We start from the raw sequence: 18,571 nt of genomic DNA on the forward strand, positions 1-18,571 counted from the left end.
TTGTCGCCTTTTTTAATAAAATAAAATTAAAAACTTCCAAAAGCTGTTTACGAAAATCTGCTACAGTGAAAACTAACCGAGATTTAAAATTCCAAAAGCTACTTTATTTCATAATTAATTTCATTCCGAGCACACTTTAGCAGGGTACGTGGCTTGCCTGCTGCTGTGTCTACCTATCACCGATCGGCAGATTGTTTATGTGCCGGACCCTGCCATTCAAATACGGGTGAAATTATGGTGAAATGTATAATTGGTTGTCTAATATTCTACAGCGCAGCGCTTCAAATCGTAGATCTAGGGACGGCTTGCCGTCGAAGCGAAGCTGATCTTATAAAAAAGAATTCATACAATCGCAATCGGATGCATGGCTGGGATTATTAATTTGAAAGTTTCTTACTCGTAGGGATCACGTAACGTATCGGATTGATCGAATTCTTTTAAAAACAATGAATTAAATTTAGCCTGTATTATCTCACAGATTTTTTTTATTTTACAGAAACAAATATCATCAACTCTGGATTAAATTAAATATTTAGAAAATCTACAATGTGTCCATAATGTGTGGGTCGGCACTGGCGACCCTGCCGACCCTGACCGGCCGCCACTGATTTCAAATATGTACATGCATTCGTTATATGTCTCTCCAGAGGTGACCTTATGCAGTGATACATAGTTTGTCCACATTTGCCGCTTTATACTCCAGCAGTACTAGTGTTCACATATTCAGGCCTCACCCATATGGAAATATAATGTAATCTTATTTCGCCGTTCCTCTGGAGGGTTAAATAAACCCTGTGAAAAAGGTTTTAAGTTTTCAAATCGATGCCATTAATTCATGGAGAGAACTAACTGCTGTGACAAGCAATAATGTTGAAAGAATATAATTTAGAAATGTTAAAAAAACAGAACTACTTAATAATAAAATTATTTTTTAACTGATGGACGTGGTTAACATGCTCTATGACTAGTGTGACCAACTAGCCCGAAAAATCCGGGACATGGTCCGAATTACGAGGTCGTGTCCCGGCGTCCCGGACAAGGCTTCCGGGCCATCCGAATTTTCAACGTTTTGGTAAAATTCTGTTTTGAAATTTTGAAAACATTATTTTTCTAAGAATTCACATCAAATTGAATCGGTTGGACGAAAAAAAGTCGACAAATTCTATAGTGTAATGCTAATACCACATTCAAAACGCATTGCATTTTTTATCGTGGACTATAGTTCTACGAAAACTCAAACTCTAGACTTTTTCTCATTTCTGTATTTTAATTATCGTCTTCTGAAAAGAAAATTCAAAAACATGAATGTCAAATAATGATAATTATATTTTTATATTAACCTAAAGTTCTATTTACATGGAAATCCAACATCAGTTGATTTTCTAATTTGTCCATTTTGAGAACAATTTCCACGTTGGAGTCGAAACGTCACAAATTAACGAAAATGTAATTATCAGTAGTAATTGCACAAGAGCTCTAAAATTATTGAATTTTTCCCGAGTGACACTTTGGCAGTTTTAATTTCACGACCCGAAGGCGAGTGAAATTATATCAAAGTGTCACGAGGGCCAAATTTCTACATTAATTTTAGAGATCGAGTGCAATTTGTTGCGATTATTTCATGAATAAAACTGTTCAAAACCAAAATTTTATTGTAATTTATTTATGTAAGTACAAATTAGTACAATTAAACACACAGTTGTTATAAATATTTTACGGTTGAAAGTCATCACTTTCATAATTTTTAAAACATTAATTGTCATTAATGTCACTGAATGTATTTTTTCATAGCAACGAAGGGCATCTGACGTAATATACTTGACGACGGGAAATTATCAAAAATTATCAGTTTAATTTAGATTTCTGTAGCTTTCTATTGGTCAGAATCTCCTATGAATGAAATAATCATTACAACCCATCCTGTTAAAAAAATTTAATGTTGTTTAAAAATAATAATGATAAATGTCAAATTATCAATAAAATGATGATATCAATAAGTACTATACTTATGTAAAACAAATGGCCCGATTTTCAATGAAAAGTCCGGGATTTTAGGTATTTTTTTCAGCATTGTCCCGAATTCGACTAAATTGGAGTTGGTCACACTATCTATGACAACAGTAATCATGCAAACTCAAATCTTATCAGTATATTCACTAATCTACTTAATTCCTACCATCAATAAAAAGTTAGAAGCTGTAAAAATTGTAATACCTTTTTGGTCATTGACTGGTAAGAAGGTGATGGTACTGCAGTGGCAACACTACTCTTCAAGGGAAATTTTTCCATAATTACACTCCACACTAAAAAACAAACGGTCAATAGTGAAGCCCTAAAAAGTTCAATCCATTTCTAGTTGACTAGACAAAGTGAAAGCTTAACAGGATATTTTACATGGATACTTACCATTTTAGAAGAAGTCTTTTTACTCTACCAAGTCCCGTTTTGCAGCCATTTTGTCGAATCTGCGTTGATAACTTAAAAATTTAATGTAATTAATTAGTTAATTGGAGTTTTTTATCAGCTCGCAAATGTTGAGATTGCAGACGAGGTGTCACTTTTGCAAGTGTCACGTATCATTCCGTCAATGTCATGTCACTGTCCATGTCCAGAGATGTCCATGAGATGTCACTAATCATGAGCAATCATGTTTTTGAATGTACTATCTGTTCTGTGATAAAATGTGATTGGAAATTTTTTTTATTAAAAATTTTTAGAACTCCATGTGCAGAGTTTCATCATCTATATGTTAATTCTGCTTATACCTCGCCTAGTTCTAGTGTTTTCAGTTTATTAATTTTCAAAAATGAATAACCATTTTCAATTTTTTGAAAAAAATTTGAAAATTATTTTTTTTTAATAATTTTCTTTAGCGTATTCTTGTGTTGTCTTATTTATATTCGTCACTTTGTCAAATTCAGTATACTTTAAATTATTGTAATTTTTGGAGTATTCTTCTAGTTTTCTGAAACATTTCAAAGTAAATATGTAAATAATGAATAATTATTGTTGTTTTTTATCGTATTTTACTTCTTTATACTACACAAGCTGCTCAAATTGTTTTTAACATAAGATTATTACTTAATTCTTGTTTTCTGTTTCTAATTTTTTATTTATTTACATTGAATATTAATTTGTTTTGTTGTATAAAATCCATTATTGAAATAATTATGTGATATAATCAAAGAATATAGACGTTAATAGAAGGGCACTACCCTGTAACGTTTCAGCATAGGATTTTGTGTTCCTACTGAGTAGGTGCATGTGGCCTGACAACGACTACGGTATTTTCAAGGGACAAATCAACGTGACCATTTTTTCCATAGTAGTTATTCATACATAGTAGGAGAGTAGTTATTCTTTAATATATTTGATTTAAAATGAATCAGGATTTTTGTAATTTGGCAACAACGTCAATATAGATAACAACGTAGTAATGACACAAGAATCTACAGGTCGAGCAAGTCTCGTAAATTTCACGATTGCGAGCCACGCTTCACGCAACCGTGTTTGCGTACTTGTGTTTCGAGTTGCGTGGTCGTGCGGAGTTATATTTACCAAATTTAAATATAATCGTTTCTACTGATTCATAATAATATATGTCAATATGGCTACTGGGTGTAAAAGATAAATGTTATTCTATCTGTTCTTAATGAGTTTTAGATAATTTTAGTTGTATTTCTTTGTAATTTTGTGTTGTACAAAGATTAATTTAACATTTTCTCTGGAAGTATTAATTTAGAAAGATAATATGCTTCAATGGTGTTGTGTTTTGAAGTGTGAAATGCAAAGTACCTAATTGTGATAAAGTCAAGATAAAGTTCACTTTTAAACTGAACTAAATAAGGTATCTGAGAGACAACAATGGTTAAATGCAATACAATGTACAGGTTTTACTAGCGAAATGAAAATTTTCCTGTCCTGTCTGCTGTAATCATTTTATATCTGGTAAGTTACAATTACAACAGTAACGATTTTTGAAGATGTTAACATTTTAATCTTATAGGAAAACCAGCCGACTTAATCGATAATAACAATCTCCAGATTGGGTTCCTTCAATAAATATGGGCTATAAACACAATGAAATAAGTTCCCCAAAATCTAAACTGGAGTGGTATCAAAGGAGAATTAAAGGAAAAAATATTCATATTGAAATTATTTATAAGGCACTGGACTGTCTTAAATTCTACAATAATACTAGGTGGGTAAATGATTTTAACATTTTTCATTAAGAGTAGATTAAGATTAAGTAGATTTTCATTCAGTAGATTTAAGACTTGTTTACACGGGTAGAGTAATGATGCAAGTACTTGATAGAGTAACTCTACCTGTAAAAATGCTCAGCACAGTAGAATAGCTGGTAGAGTGTATAGTTGGAGTTAAAGTAGAGTGACTAGCAACCTATGGCAAAGTAACTACTCTATGACCACCACTACTGCCAAAATGTCTACTCGGCTGCACACTCTACCCATGGAACATGCTCAATTATGGCAGAATAGAGTAGGTAGGAGAGTCCATGGGGCGCTGTCATTCTGGCTGGAATTGTGTTTTGTGTAAATAGTGAAAATGAAGTTCACCGAAGATGAAACTTTAAAACTTGTAGAGCTATAATACGGCGAATACCAGTGTTTATGGAATTTAGGTAGTGTATACTACAGAAATAAAAGTTTGCAGCAAGCTGCGCAGGATGAAATTGTCGAAAGAATGGCAAAGGGGGCTTTGGAGTAAACGAGCTTAAGCAAAAAATTAAGAATTTAAGGTGCACTTATAATCAAGAGTGTTTAAAAATACAAAAATCGGTTTCACTATACTAGCATCAGTACTATACTTGTACTCTCCTCATGTGAATGGTATCAAGCCATTTTTGGTAGAGTACTACCTCTACTCTACTCTCCTCAAAACTCTACCCATGTAAACAAGTCTTTAGAAACAGTGGAAAATGAGGTAGCTAGTAGAGTAGTAGTAGAGTAAAATATACTGGTTTAGCAAATTACAATGTTTTAAGTTAATACAGTAGCGATCAACAGGTAGCCAAAACGTGTTCCTGTAATTTTGAATATTTTTTCGAAGTATTTGGCACACGTATTCGTAAAATAATAAAGAATGGCGGTACAGAGCCCAATTTGAAAAATATATTAATATGTGGAAATTACTCTGTAATTATACAATATTTAAAAAACGAGCCTGTACCGCCATTAAGAAGAACAAAAAAATACACTTTCTTCAAATAAACTTTTTTATCCGATGCCTAGATTTTGTGTAATTTTGGAACTACTAATGAAATAAAAAATTTTAGTAGTTCCAAAATAACACAAAATCGGATAAAAAAGTTGTATTTGAAGAAAGTGTATTTTTTGTTCTTCTTAATGGCGGTACAAGCTCGTTTTTTTATATTGTATTTAATTACAGAGTAATTTCCACATATTAATATATTTTTCAAATTGGGCTCTGTACCGCCATTCTTTATTATATTAAGAATATGTGTGCCAAATATCTCGAAAAAATATTCAAAATTACAGCCGCAATCTTGGAACACATTTTCGCTACCTGTTGATCGATACTGTTTCCTCTTAAGATAGTTTTAATAGTTATTTATGATATAAGTATTAAAAGTACAATTTTAAGACGCGCATGTGAAAGTTAACTTGAAAAAATAATTTTATTAATGTTTTGACTTCCACATCAGATGTCATTGTCAAAATACAAAATATTCATTATTATTAGGTTTATTCTAGCAAACAGTCAAACTAGTCAAAAACCGTCAGCAAACAGTTGGTCAGTAAAAGAACATAATACAGTCACCAGTGCGATCCCCTCTACTCGCGCTGGTCCACTATTCGCTGATGGTTTCAAACTGTTTGAAACTGATGCTAGAACAAACCTATTATTATTATGCATATCATTATCTGTAAATAATATTTCTTCTGATTGTTAATTGTAAAGGATAGAAAAATTACCATTTATTTTATTTTTTTTTTAGAATCAGCTGAGAGAAGTGGTCTACAAAAAACCAGGAAGGAAACGGAATATGTGGCTACGAAAGGCAAAAGAAAAGTTTACAAAGCAAATGTGACACATTTTTTTGAAATATTTAGGAATATTAGTAAATTGCATTAAAAAAATGTATGAAAAGATTTTGTTCAATAAAAATGTTTATATTTATCAAGGATGTATTAATTGGTATGGCCACATATCGTCAGTGATGTAATAATACATCCTATCTGTTTTTTTTCATGAGTTTTGTAAGAGAAACTAAAAACTTGTCTTAGGGTCACCTCCTGTTTTCATATGATATTTTTTGACTTGTTTTGTAGTAAATTAAACTATCTATGAACTACAAAACAAGTCAAAACTTACATATGAACATAGGAGGTGACCTTAAAACATGTTTTTCCATCTCTCATACAAAACTCATGAAAAAACAGATAGGAGGTATTGTCACATCAGCAAGGATGTACAGTGATGAGTGCCCTAATAACCGGCAAAATATGGGCAACATATTTAGTTGTGAGATAAAAAGAAATGAAACTAGTCGAGCTGGGAAATTTAGCGAAATTAACCTTTAAATTTACGTTATATTGATCCCACCTTTACACATATCGGAGGAGTATGTCAACTAAAATTGTCACTGTGACAGTGGTAGTTTCCAAACTCGTCTGATACGTCTGAAGGTGGTACACAATCAATACAATCTAAATGTATACAATGTCTTTTTATCTCACTACTTAATACATCTTTTGTGCTATTTTGCCGGTTATTAGAGCGCTCATCACTGTATTTCTGGTATATCCAGGGAATGTCTACAAAATATATTTTGAATGTCCAGAGAACATTCGTGGACATTCATGGAATGTTCCAATAAGACATTCAGGTAATGTTTAAAATGCTGACACAGGATTTTCCTGGGATGTTCAGGGAACATGTTTTCGGGGATATTCCAGGAATTTTTCAATGTCTGTGTACCTTCTATGGACCTATATGGAATATTTTGGTGTTATTACCGCCGCACTCCACTTGCGATTTGTAATCAGGAAGATTGAACACATTGTTTCAAATACAAGTCAATCCATTTGTGACTAAATAATCATGGATTGACTTCTATTTGAAAGAATGTGTTCAATCTTCACAACTACAAATCGCAAGTGGAGTCCGGCGCTTAGGGCTACTTCCTCTTTGGTATTATGTATTATACTACATAAATCAGGAACTTTCCTTCTAAATATATGTATGCATCTTGGCCATCAAACATATTCTTCGAAACATTTTTTTAAGGGGTTACATAGGTCTTGTGGGTAAAAAAAGTGACTTTTTAAAAAACGATATCTCGAAAACTAAAATTTATTTTTATTTATAATTGGAACATGTAAAAGTATAGTACTTAAGGTAGTCTCAAAAAAAGTTTCAGCCAAAAATATTCATTTTTGTAGAGTTTAAGTTTTTTTTGCGTTGGCAGCATAACTAAGTCCAGTCTCATCTGAAATCAAAAAGTTTCTTGTAGTTTATACCTCTGGCTAGAATATGAACGAAGGAATTAAAAAAATGAAATTTGAAGATTTTACATAAGTTTAAACACATTTTTGACCCCAATTTTTCTCATTTTTAAAGTAGTTTTTTTTTTATAAAACAAAAATGACCTCAACTAATAAAAAATCCTTTGTTCATTCACTAGCCAGAGGTATAAACTACAAGAAACTTTGATTTCAGATGAGACTGGACTTGTTATGCTGCTCACCACAAAAAAGGGCTGTTGTCGAAAAATTGCAGTCAACTCTACAAAAATGAATATTTTTGGCTGAAATTTTTTTGAGAGTACTATACTTTTACATGTTTCAATTATAAATAAAAATAATTTTTAGTTTCCAAGATATAATTTTTTTAAAAAGTCACATTTTTTACCTGCAAGACAACAACTTGTTGATTTCAAATTGTAACAGTTGTTTTGCAAAGTATGCTGCCCTCTTGTATTTTCTGTGTTATCTTCATCATACAATTACTTCATCTAAAAATTTTCTGCGAAAAAAAATAAACCAAAAGTTTAACCACCTTCACACCACAGAATCAAGTTACACAAATTTTCAAACACCTCACCTGACACAGCGTCTCAAGTACGATTGCGCGAATTGGTAAATATAACTCCGCACGACCACGCAACTCGAAACACAAGTACGCAAACACGGTTGCGTGAAGCGTGGCTCGCAATCGTGAAATTTACGAGACTTGCTCGACCTGTAGATTCTTGTAGTAATGACGTCCATCGAGATTTACAATATACCAACTGTATGTACTTTTAATTTGTCGCGTCAGCGACAATGACAATCATTGTCACTTGTCACACATTTTGGTTGGATTATAAACGTCAATGTCAGTCACACTGTCAATTTTGATAAAGTGAAAAATTTCATTGTATTTACCTCAATTTATTTAAATTATAAGCCGCTAAATGATATAGTAAAGATAGATATCAATTAAAATTATGTTTGATTAATGTCTACAAAAGATCCTTGCAAACCTTACGCTTGTAGAATTCAAGCCTGTTTGAAAGGTAAGCCATAACCCTCATTTTTTACTAACATTTTTATTACATAATATTTTTGTTTAGAAAATCGCTTTCAAGAAAAACCTTGCCAGACAGTCATTGAGGATATGCGAGATTGTTGCAGGAAGTGGAAAGATAAGAGCTTTGTATGTGGTGGTATTGACATATCAAAAAAACGAGAAACAGCTAATAATGAACAATAGTCGTATGAATAACCGACTCAGAGCCAAAGACCGTGGATTGATTTATAGATATCCCAGAACGTTTGTTATAACCACAACAACCCTTTCACTCTTAGTATTATTCTCGAAACCCATATACGATAGTTTCTTCAGCCCAGTGGAGTACGATTGGGAAGAAATCAAAAGAAACCACAAATCTAGATTTAGTAAAAATTAAGTATGGAATCTGTAAAACGAGCCAAAGAACGTTATCGACAGTATCCACTCCTATTAGCAAAGTGTAGAAAAGAAGCTACGAGTTATGCCACATGTGTTTTGAAAAGAGACAGTGTTGCTATGAATGATTGTAAAAAGGAGTTTGTAGATTTTAAAACTTGTTTGCAAAAAGCTGCGACCAGTTTAAAAACTAGAATTTAATTAGCAGAATGGTGTCGTTGTGGAGTACGTTTGTAAATATTCATTATAAAAAACATTTGTTAATATCTATAATTCTTAGAATAGTACTAGTAGTTTACGGCATCCATCATGATCAGATCTCGAAATTAAAATATACAGATATTGACTATAAGGTTTTCACTGATGCCTCGAGGCATTATTTAGAAGGTAACTCACCCTATAATAGGCACACTTATCGTTACAGCCCGTTAGTAGCTATACTCTTAATTCCAAATGTCACACTCCATCATAGCTTCGGTAAAATTCTCTTTTGTAGTATTGATATTATCGTAGCACTTTTAATAAGATTAATTGTTAAAAATACTATAAAAGAGTATGAATGTTACAAACAAAAGGATTCAAAGAAGTCAAAGTTACAAGATATTAGCAAGCTAAAAAATGCAAACGGAAAAAACAGAAAAAAACTGCGGCAATCAAATAAACAGCATTTGAATGTCACCAAAGCTGAGTTAGAATCTAAAAATTATATTGATCTAATGTCAGATACAGCTATGATGGTTTGGTTGTATAATCCGATGACTATCGCTATTGGAACAAGAGGAAACTGTGATACTTTAGCAGGATTCCTAGTCCTTTTAACACTATACTTTCTACAGTGTAAACGATATATTTTTCTCACAGGCATCATACATGGAATTTCCATCCATTTTAGGCTGTATCCAATCATATACAGCTTAACATACTTTATGTTTTTGAGTAAGTATTCTTTTTATACTACTGAAGATCGTAGGAAAAACTTACAAAAACCATTAGCCATAGATGAAACCCCAAACTTGAAGAAACTTAAAAACATAGAGAATACTATTGTCCAAACATCCTCTATGGGTGGTCATAAGCTAGTACCACAAAACGTTAAGACTGAAAAAAGAACTATCTTTAAAAAAGAATACTTGGTGTACTTAGTTCCAAATTTAGATCAGTTAAAACTGATTTCTGGTTGTCTCTTGTCATTATCATTTCTGACCTGGTATTTTTATAGTTTATTCGGCTATACTTTCCTATATGAGACATATTTGTACCATGTATTACGAAAAGATCCAAGACACAACTTTTCTCTTTATTTTTACCTACAGTATCTCACAGCTTGGGTAAAAAACATTGGGTACTGGCAAAAGGCCTTGATGATACTACCTCAATTAGTACTCATATTAGTGTTCTCGGTTAGATATGGCTTGAATAGGTTTTCATTAAACTTTTCTATCCTTACGCAAACAATCGTTATGGTTATATACAATGGTGTGCTTACATCTCAGTACTTTGTATGGGTCATGGCAGTTTTACCTTTGTGTCTTTGGCAGATAAAGCTCTCTAAGCTCATGGGAGCAGTACTTCTTTTAATATGGTACATTGCACAAGGTGTTTGGTTGTTGCCTGCCTATTTATTAGAGTTCCAGGGCCAGAATACATTTTTGTATATTTGGATACAAAGTGTATCTTTCTTCTGTGCCAATATTGCAATATTAGGGAGACTGATCATGTATTTTATGCCTATTCATGATAAAGGTGAATAATAATTATAATAGATAAATATATTAATGACCTAGGAGTGAAATCAGATAATTGGCAAATGTTTTTCTTATTGTTAATTATTTCTATCTATTTATTTGGAGCTATCAATGAAGTAAAATCACCCAACTCACATTTCTTGTAAAATTGCTTCTGGTAGTTGCGTGATTTCACTTCTGGGTCACTAATGGTACCTTTGTAGTAGATTTGTATTTAAGAAATTGAAATAAAACACTGATTATAAAAGGCGTGTCGTTTTATTATAATAATCATTTTTACAAATTAATATTTTATGAATTTTAACATATAACTTAAAAAACTTGTTTTATTATTAGTATCCTTACATATTTCTTGTACTGGGTGGGGCATTTAGGACATGCTAGAACATAAAAAAACATACATTCAGATAAAAGAAGAAAGATATAGGGTGGGTGGGGGTAAAGACCCAAATGGGGTAAAGCCATGCATTACCTTTTTGAATATACTGGGCAACATCCTAGAGCCAGTGTATCATAAAATCTTGTGGCGATAAGAAGTTGCTTAACTGAGAAAATGATTAGTTGATTTTTCATAAATGTAATCTAATACTTGTATTTATTATGGTAATATCAATACCTATTTATTAACAGGAGAGTCTCTTTTTACGAATCAATAAATTACCCAAATTATTAAATCCCAATTGATAGGTCCAAAATAATCATTACGAGGTAATAAAAGAATAGATTATCAGTCATTATTCTGACCATTTATCCTACTGTTGCACGAGTGCACCGATCAACTAGTTAAGTGATATTGGACCGATGCGATGTGTATGTATATATGCATATACAGTGCACTTGTGCAACAGTAGGATATTACATATCCTACTGTTGCTTTGAGGCGACGATGTATATACTGTTGTTGGCTTTTCACACAAATTTTTTTGGTTAGTATGTACAGTGGAACCTCGATAAGTCGGCCCCCGATAACCCGGAAGTCCGGCTAACCCGGACCGATTTTCATCAGACAAACATTTCAATAATAAAAATGTATGTATTAGGTTAAAACATTTTATCTGTAGCCTCTTCTGGAATGTCTTAAAAATATCGAATTTCATTGATAAAATTTCGCTTTGACCAGAATATAATATTTGAGAGATAATGGGTATTTGTGTAATTTGAACTATACGATAGTAAAAATGACTCATGGCACACGGCTGCGGCGGCAGAGCGACGTTCATTATCTCGGGCTCTCGCAAACAACAGGCACCTGTTATTCTTTTATTTATTTCCAACTGTCTTTTAAAAAATTCTTACAATGGTCTTTTAAACAATGAAAGAGCCACTGTTCTTAAATAACATAACATTGTTCCGATTGGCACCACCGAAACTGACTGAGTTTTTTTACCTAGAAATGAACAATACTCTATATGTACTATCTATACTATACTCTATACAACTATAGGTAAGTTAGATGTGTACTGTGCATATATATTTCATGTTATTTTAATTATAACGGACTTTATCTATAAGTATACCGAATTTTATTAATTTTTACCATGCTCTCTGGCTAACCCGGATTTTCGATAACCCGGATCGGCCGCGGTCCCGATTAATCCGAGTTATCGAGGTTCCACTGTATTACTTTTGTTTAATTTTTTTGTATTCCATGATTTTTGGGCACTTTTATTAGTTTCCACCAAAGAAAACATTAAAATTTGAGTGTTTCTTTACTTTTTCCTTTGTTATTCCATTAAAAAATTCACAAATGAACAAAAATAAAAAAAAATACCTTTCTATCAAAGTTGCTCTCATTTTGGATGTAATATTAGATGGAGCAGCTTCATTCAGCCTAAAGACTGATTCAATGACCGTGAGTTCAGTGGAAGTAGTATCCATACCAGCAAAAGCACACCAGTCATTCACTACCAATCCAGCACCTACCACTTCACTACCTCTATTTACAGTTCCAGCCTAAAACAAAAAATATTCAACATAATAATTGCAATAGAGATCCTACAGAAACAATTTAAAAACCTGTAAAAACTATTATTGAACACCTTTAGTGCTGCAGTTAAATACTTAATACACTAGTTCTTGCTTCACATGACCCCAGAGATACATTATGGTCTATACTGTCAATGCTTCACAAGGCATTTGTGTGAATGTAGTACAAATACCATTTTTATCACTACCGCACGATGCGACATTTTGACCAATTTTGCTATAGCCCAGGTGAAAAATTACACACATGCCCCTAAAAATATCATCATCATCACGTAGTGCTACAACCCTGGGTGGGTCTTGGCTGACTACAACTTTTATCCAATTTGTTCATCAACCTCAGTTATCCGGAGTACCTCAAGGTTCAATTGTAGGGCCGCTATTGTTTGTGATATTCGTTAATGATATTGTTGATAACCTAGATGTTCATTCACTAATTTATGCGGACGATTTAAAATTATTTTTTGAAATTAAGTCACCCTCCGATTGCATTAGACTTAGAAAAATTGCATTAAGAAAATTTAAATAAAATCAGTATATGGTGTGACACTAATTGTTTGCAGCTAAATGCGTCTAAATGTAATGTTATGTCTTTTTCTAGAAGCCCTTCTCCAACATACTATGATTATCATATACATAATACTTCCATTTGTCGCCCCTGCTCTGTTAAGGACCTGGGGGTCATATTTGACTGCAGACTATCATTTGTTCCACACATCACTAATATCATTGCAGGTGCGTTTAGTCATTTTACAAAATGCGAAAGAACTTACCGATATTGACACTTGCAAATTTTTATATTCATCTCTTGTTCTCCCCAAACTCGATTATGCATCGATAGTTTGGTCTCCAATTTATCAAAATCACACAACTGTTTTGGAATCAGTACAGAGGCAGTTTTTAAAAAGTATGCACTTTAAATCCACTGGCATTTATCCTGCTAGGGGATTTTCTGAAGAGCTACTTCTCGATAAATTTAAGATGCAAAGTCTTCAGCGTCATAGAATAACTCAATCTTTATGCTTTTTATTTAAAATTATTAACAATCAAGTAAATACTCCTGAGTTATTGCAACTTCTTAATCTCCACATACCACGTGTTGCTTCTCGTACTTCACAAACGTTTTATGTTAACAGAGCCAGATCAAATATTTTGGTGCAGTCACCTCTAGTACAAATGCAAGCTCACTACAATGCGAACTCTGATCTCTTTGACATCTTCAATTCTAATTTACGCATCATTAAGAATACTGCTAACAATATTAGGTTGCAACCAGTCACTTTTTAACATCTTGCTGTTATATTATATATTTATTCTGTATTTTTGTATTTAATTGTTTTACATACTATGTATTTTCTGTTTTTCTTTAATTACTTTATAAGTTTTTGTTCGTCGTTGTTCGTATGTAAGTGTGTTTTTCTCATTTTGAGTTTTTTCACACACTTACATATAAACGGCGTTTATGTAGTCTATGTATTTTATACTGTTTTGTTGTTATGTTTATGATCTGTAAACGGTAAATTTACTAATACGCTTAATACACTAACCCAGATTGTAATTGGTCCAGTACTGTTATTTGGGTACTAAATAAATAAATAAATAAACCTAGGGTCAAAAGGGACGTTCATTTTCCAGAGATCTGCTTGGATGTTATCTCTCTATCGCATTCTGGGATTTCTGAGTGGTCTTTTGACTGTAGGAATCTCCTCCCATACCAGTCTTACAAGTCCTCGTTATCCCTGGGGATATATGACGCAGTAAAGGTGTTAACAAAAAAGGAAGGAACATGTCTTATACATTTTGATTGAAAGAAATGAACTAAATTAATTAAACACTTACAACGAGAGGTACTTGCAACAATGATGACAATTCTTCCTGATCAACTATGGTTGTATTAGGATGCAACAGACCTCCTTGGTTACTGAGGACACAATATGATCCCACTAATACATTACTGGCAATGGTCTGTCTGAATACTTCAACTTTTAATGTATCAGCTATAAGTTCTTCTGTTTCCTAAAATATGTTCAGCAATAATAAAAATATATAAAAAATATAAAAATAAGAAGAAAATCAGACAGGGTTCACAGCGGAAAAAGCGTGTTTAGATCATATTTACACAGTTAATCAACTAATAAAAAAATTAATGCCAAAAATAGATCTGCCCATCTGGCTTTTGTGGATCTTAAGAAGGCATATGATAATATATACCTAGAACCAAACTATGATAAGCAATGGAAGACACTGAAGTTCCACTAATATTAATAAAAGCACTCTACAAGAATAACAAAGTAGCTATCAAAAGGAGGAATAGAATATGTAGTCCATTTAAGACGACAAAGGGGTTGCTCCACATCCCCTAGCCCGTTTAAAATATTCCTGGAAAAAAACCCAAAAACAATGGAAAAGAAAGTGTGCCGGAATGAGTAGGGTAAGAAACGAATACACACAAGACGAAGATGACCTCTGTTTTATGATGAGAAAACTGAAACAGGAATTTACAAAGAATGTGAGGGATATAAACCTAAAGTACAAGTATTTAGGTTTCATAATATCGAACAACTGAAGAAAACAAAAAATAGACCAGGTTAAAGAAGAGACTGGATACAAAAATTGAACCTGGTACTGTGGGATAAGAACTTCAGTATAAAAACAAAATAAATGTAGAACACCATGACAAGAAGTATCTTCACTTATGAGTATGAAAATTGGATAAGAAAACCCAAAACAAAATAGGAGCAACACATGGAATTCCTAAGGAGAAGTTGCAGACTATAGTATTTTTACTACAAAAGCGATATTACGTAGGTCAAAATTTTTGACGTAAGAGAACTGTCAAAACATGAGAATGTGACTTTTCATTATTGCCATGTTTATTATAAACATGCCATGGCAATAATGAAAAGTCACATTCTAATGTTTTGACAGTTCTCTTACGTCAAAAATTTTGACCTACGTAATATCGTTTTTGTAGTAAAAATACTATAACAAGAAGAAACTGAATAAATATCATAGAGATTAAGAAAAGAATGGGAATGAATTGAGATAGGTATAATAGACAACATAGAACAGAAGAGATTAACTGGGTACAGACCTGCCAGAAGAGCCGACCAAAAACGATAGAATAACAGAGTGGAGTCAGATAGGAAGAGAGGCAGACCCCGAAGATCTTTCAGAGATGAAGTGGACTAAGCAATGGAAAGAAGAAATCTGCAAGGGGACTGGCAAAACGGAAGGAACTGGAAAGAACAACTGAGTAAAGGAATACGGTCAAAACTGTGGAAATCCCTAGTATATATGTATAAAGACTGTAATATTGACTTACTCTGTCTAAATCTGGATGAACCAGAGCTACATAATCATTACAAGCTATCACATTTCCAAGAGCAGACAACCTTTCTTCTACTCTGTGTACTTTTACTGTATCTGGTAGAGCATTTCTGATGTGCTGAAGTTCTGTATCGAATGTGGAACTTGGGACTAACAGACCATTCTTATTTCCTACACACATTCTTCCAATAATTCTACAACCTGCTAATGAAGCATGTACTACTGGTATTGTTTCACCTAACTCGCCTTCAAATGTACTAAAAATGAATAGGAATTGCGTATTTAAATCATTCAATTTTAGGAAAACAAAAAATCTTAAATGTTGCACAACATTGTTCTTGTAGTATTTACCTGTAAAAGTTTTCTGAACCACCTATTCCTACAAGGCAGTAGGCATTTGTAAGTTTGGCGAAAACGCCTATTTCATTGTTATTTTCAAATTGGACACGTAATGCCATTTTTATAAGAAAGAATATCCACAAAAATTCAGTAAAAGTCGGCCCAACCAAACGTAAAAGTCAAGTCAAAAACACGTTTTTGATCAAGATATTCAAGATCAAACTTCAAGAAAAGACAGACAGATGTCAAAGTCATTTGTTACTAAAAAAGAAGAATAAGAGTATTTTACGGTGTTACAGGCCCCTTCAAACAAGACCAGCATTGAAATTTGGCAACGTGCTTAGAGGTCCTATAAAAGTTCAAGGCCGCGTCTCACCATCAAATAATTTGATCAAACAGTTTGAGCAAACTTGACGTACTTGAGGAAGTACGTCAAAGTGACGTCACAATTGCAGTTTTTTTGAAATTCTAAAAATCTGTGCTCTCACTATCAGTCTAGTTTGATCAAATTTTTTGTATTGAGTTGTCTAACTTGTTTGTACTTTATTTAAAATTAAAATTTTTCATTATTATCCACAATGAACACTCAGGATGTGACGTCATTAACTGTCACTTTCAGTTTGCTCAAACCAGTTTGATCAAATTATTTGATCGTGGGACGCGGCCTTCACTGTATTTGTTTACAAATTATGCAGGTTGATGTGAGTTTTAAAAATGTTTCCAAGAAAAAGACATCAATAAATAAAGTACTATTCCAAAAATATTTCTAAGACGTTTATACCTACTATAAAAATTCACTGTTATATAAATAAAAAAGAAATTATGTTTTTAAGCATATTCGATGACATAAATGAGTAAAACGCAACTAAGTACACATTTGGGGTACTTCACAATAGTACTTATTTTCCTTATTACATTTTTGAAGTTATACTTCTTTAGGCACGAGGGTGAATTTTTACATTTCCTGGCGCATGCGCACACCGACAGTATGGTATTAGTCGCTCAAACGTTATACGGGATCTGATTGGGTGTTAAAATCATCTGTCAATAATTGTTCAATATGGAGATTATGGATAAAAAATGTGTATATTAGTTTTTATTGTTGTGATGGCAGAGAAAAAGGCAAGTTTATAATTGTAGTGACTTTTTAAATAGTTTTTTAATAGTAAAAAGCGGAAGGTACGTAATAATTGTAAATGTTTCAGTATCCTAATAAAAAATTACATAGGTACCTACCTACCTATTCGGAAAATTTAAAATTAATCTACCAAAATAGTATGTAATGCTTTGATTTACATAATTTGATTACCATCTAAATTTCTACCAATATTCACCTAATATATTGTTATTCCACAAAATATTCCTTTAATTCCACAAAAATCAAACTTTGATTAAATTCATATAAGTAATAAACAACTGTCAAAAAGTTTATGGTGTAAACGTTCAGTTGGTGTATATTCCCACATGATATACGCGAAGGTGGCGCAATCGGAAAGCACTTCGAATTTCGATCGGCGGGAAGCGGGTTCGATCCCCAATGCAAGGTACTATTTTTTAAATTTTTTTTTACATTTTATGTATTATAATAGATATACTGATTCTCAGTATATTATTGAAAAATGAAAAAGGTCCTATGTAGCAAAGATTTCATTAGCTCTTAAAGTACGCCTAACAAAATGTTACGTCTACACTGTACTATGGAGTGGAATCATGGACGTTAAATGTAGAGACGAGACGACTTAACGCCTTTGAAATGTGGACCTATAGAAGAATTATGAGGGTTTCCTGGGTAGATAGAGTTACGAACAATAAAATACTGAGAAGAATAGGTAAAGAGAAGGAAGTTGAACTTAAAATTAAAGAAAGAAAGCTACAGTATCTAGGACATGTGATGCGGGGCGAGAAGTATGGCATCCTACGACTCACAATGCAAGGAAAGATAGATGACAAACGAAGCATCGGAAGAAGACGAATTTCATGGCTGAAGAACCTGAGAGAATGGTTTGGATGTAGCTCAAAACAACTATTTAGAGCTACTGCCTCAAAAATTAAAATAGCTATGATGATTGCCAACCTCCGTAGCGGAGATGGCACCTGAAGAAGAAGAAGTATATTATTATATAATTTGTTCAGAAAATACGTATTTAGTTAAAATTTTTGGCAATAATTATTGTTCAGAAATAATTTCTTTGTGGTATTTTTCAATGTGTTTGTGTGTGTTTTATTCTTTTATTTTTTAA

The 18,571-nt window shown here is 32.7% G+C and overlaps 5 protein-coding genes and 1 long non-coding RNA gene across 7 annotated transcripts in view; 4 read left to right on the forward strand and 2 right to left on the reverse strand.

The window, feature by feature from the left end:
* Nucleotides 1–2,578, reverse strand: part of LOC114329801 (H(+)/Cl(-) exchange transporter 5) — a 100,447-nt gene extending 97,869 nt beyond the window's left edge. Inside the window, exons 1-2 of one of the 2 annotated variants that reach the window (XM_050662455.1) lie at nt 2,407–2,578; nt 2,215–2,303 (exon numbers count right to left, since the gene is read on the reverse strand). In XM_050662455.1, the coding sequence (XP_050518412.1) occupies nt 2,215–2,289 (75 nt within the window). In that variant the 5' untranslated portion in view covers nt 2,290–2,303; nt 2,407–2,578. Of the gene's footprint in view, nt 1–2,214; nt 2,333–2,406 lie in introns of both variants that reach the window. The other variant, XM_050662456.1, reaches the window with a different exon arrangement.
* Nucleotides 2,579–3,165: 587 nt separating this feature from the next.
* Nucleotides 3,166–6,162, forward strand: LOC126892776 (uncharacterized). Its single transcript, XR_007700998.1, has 3 exons — nt 3,166–3,948; nt 4,007–4,201; nt 5,981–6,162. It is a non-coding gene; the product is annotated as an uncharacterized LOC126892776 (long non-coding RNA).
* Nucleotides 6,163–8,341: 2,179 nt separating this feature from the next.
* On the forward strand, nt 8,342–8,931 carry LOC114329799 (cx9C motif-containing protein 4). The gene is made up of 2 exons (XM_028279019.2): nt 8,342–8,542; nt 8,600–8,931. Exons 1-2 carry the CDS (start codon nt 8,485–8,487, stop codon nt 8,737–8,739), a joined length of 198 nt encoding a protein of 65 aa, XP_028134820.1. The 5' UTR covers nt 8,342–8,484; the 3' UTR covers nt 8,740–8,931.
* A 6-nt stretch (nt 8,932–8,937) lies between these two features.
* LOC114329800 (uncharacterized) lies at nt 8,938–9,135 on the forward strand. Its single transcript, XM_050662482.1, has one exon. The coding sequence runs from the start codon at nt 8,938–8,940 to the stop codon at nt 9,133–9,135; it is 198 nt and encodes a 65-aa protein (XP_050518439.1).
* An 8-nt stretch (nt 9,136–9,143) lies between these two features.
* On the forward strand, nt 9,144–10,926 carry LOC126892773 (GPI mannosyltransferase 1). The gene has a single exon (XM_050662472.1). The coding sequence runs from the start codon at nt 9,144–9,146 to the stop codon at nt 10,683–10,685; it is 1,542 nt and encodes a 513-aa protein (XP_050518429.1). The 3' UTR covers nt 10,686–10,926.
* Nucleotides 10,919–16,573, reverse strand: LOC114329797 (eukaryotic translation initiation factor 6). Its single transcript, XM_028279015.2, has 5 exons — nt 16,344–16,573; nt 15,988–16,249; nt 14,502–14,678; nt 12,451–12,632; nt 10,919–11,059 (listed from the first exon to the last, which is right to left on the reverse strand). The coding sequence occupies exons 1-5, from the start codon at nt 16,448–16,450 to the stop codon at nt 11,050–11,052; spliced, it is 738 nt and encodes a 245-aa protein (XP_028134816.1). The 5' UTR covers nt 16,451–16,573; the 3' UTR covers nt 10,919–11,049.
* Nucleotides 16,574–18,571: the final 1,998 nt, after the last annotated feature.

The sequence above is a fragment of the Diabrotica virgifera genome, chromosome 9 (genome assembly GCF_917563875.1).
Source record: "Diabrotica virgifera virgifera chromosome 9, PGI_DIABVI_V3a".
NCBI classification, from domain to species: domain Eukaryota; kingdom Metazoa; phylum Arthropoda; class Insecta; order Coleoptera; family Chrysomelidae; genus Diabrotica; species Diabrotica virgifera.

Bases quoted from the DNA above. Each gene is read 5' to 3' on its own strand.
- LOC114329797 (XM_028279015.2), bottom strand. From the start codon at position 16,450: ATGGCATTACGTGTCCAATTTGAAAATAACAATGAAATAGGCGTTTTC. The intron at 14,679-15,987 runs GTAAGTCAATAT...AACATATTTTAG, and splicing joins TTCATCCAGATTTAGACAGA to GAAACAGAAGAACTTATAGC. The intron at 12,633-14,501 runs GTAAGTGTTTAA...TTTTTGTTTTAG, and splicing joins TGTTGCAAGTACCTCTCGTT to GCTGGAACTGTAAATAGAGG.
- LOC126892773 (XM_050662472.1), top strand. From the start codon at position 9,144: ATGGTGTCGTTGTGGAGTACGTTTGTAAATATTCATTATAAAAAACAT.
- LOC114329800 (XM_050662482.1), top strand. From the start codon at position 8,938: ATGGAATCTGTAAAACGAGCCAAAGAACGTTATCGACAGTATCCACTC.
- LOC114329799 (XM_028279019.2), top strand. From the start codon at position 8,485: ATGTCTACAAAAGATCCTTGCAAACCTTACGCTTGTAGAATTCAAGCC. The intron at 8,543-8,599 runs GTAAGCCATAAC...ATTTTTGTTTAG, and splicing joins AATTCAAGCCTGTTTGAAAG to AAAATCGCTTTCAAGAAAAA.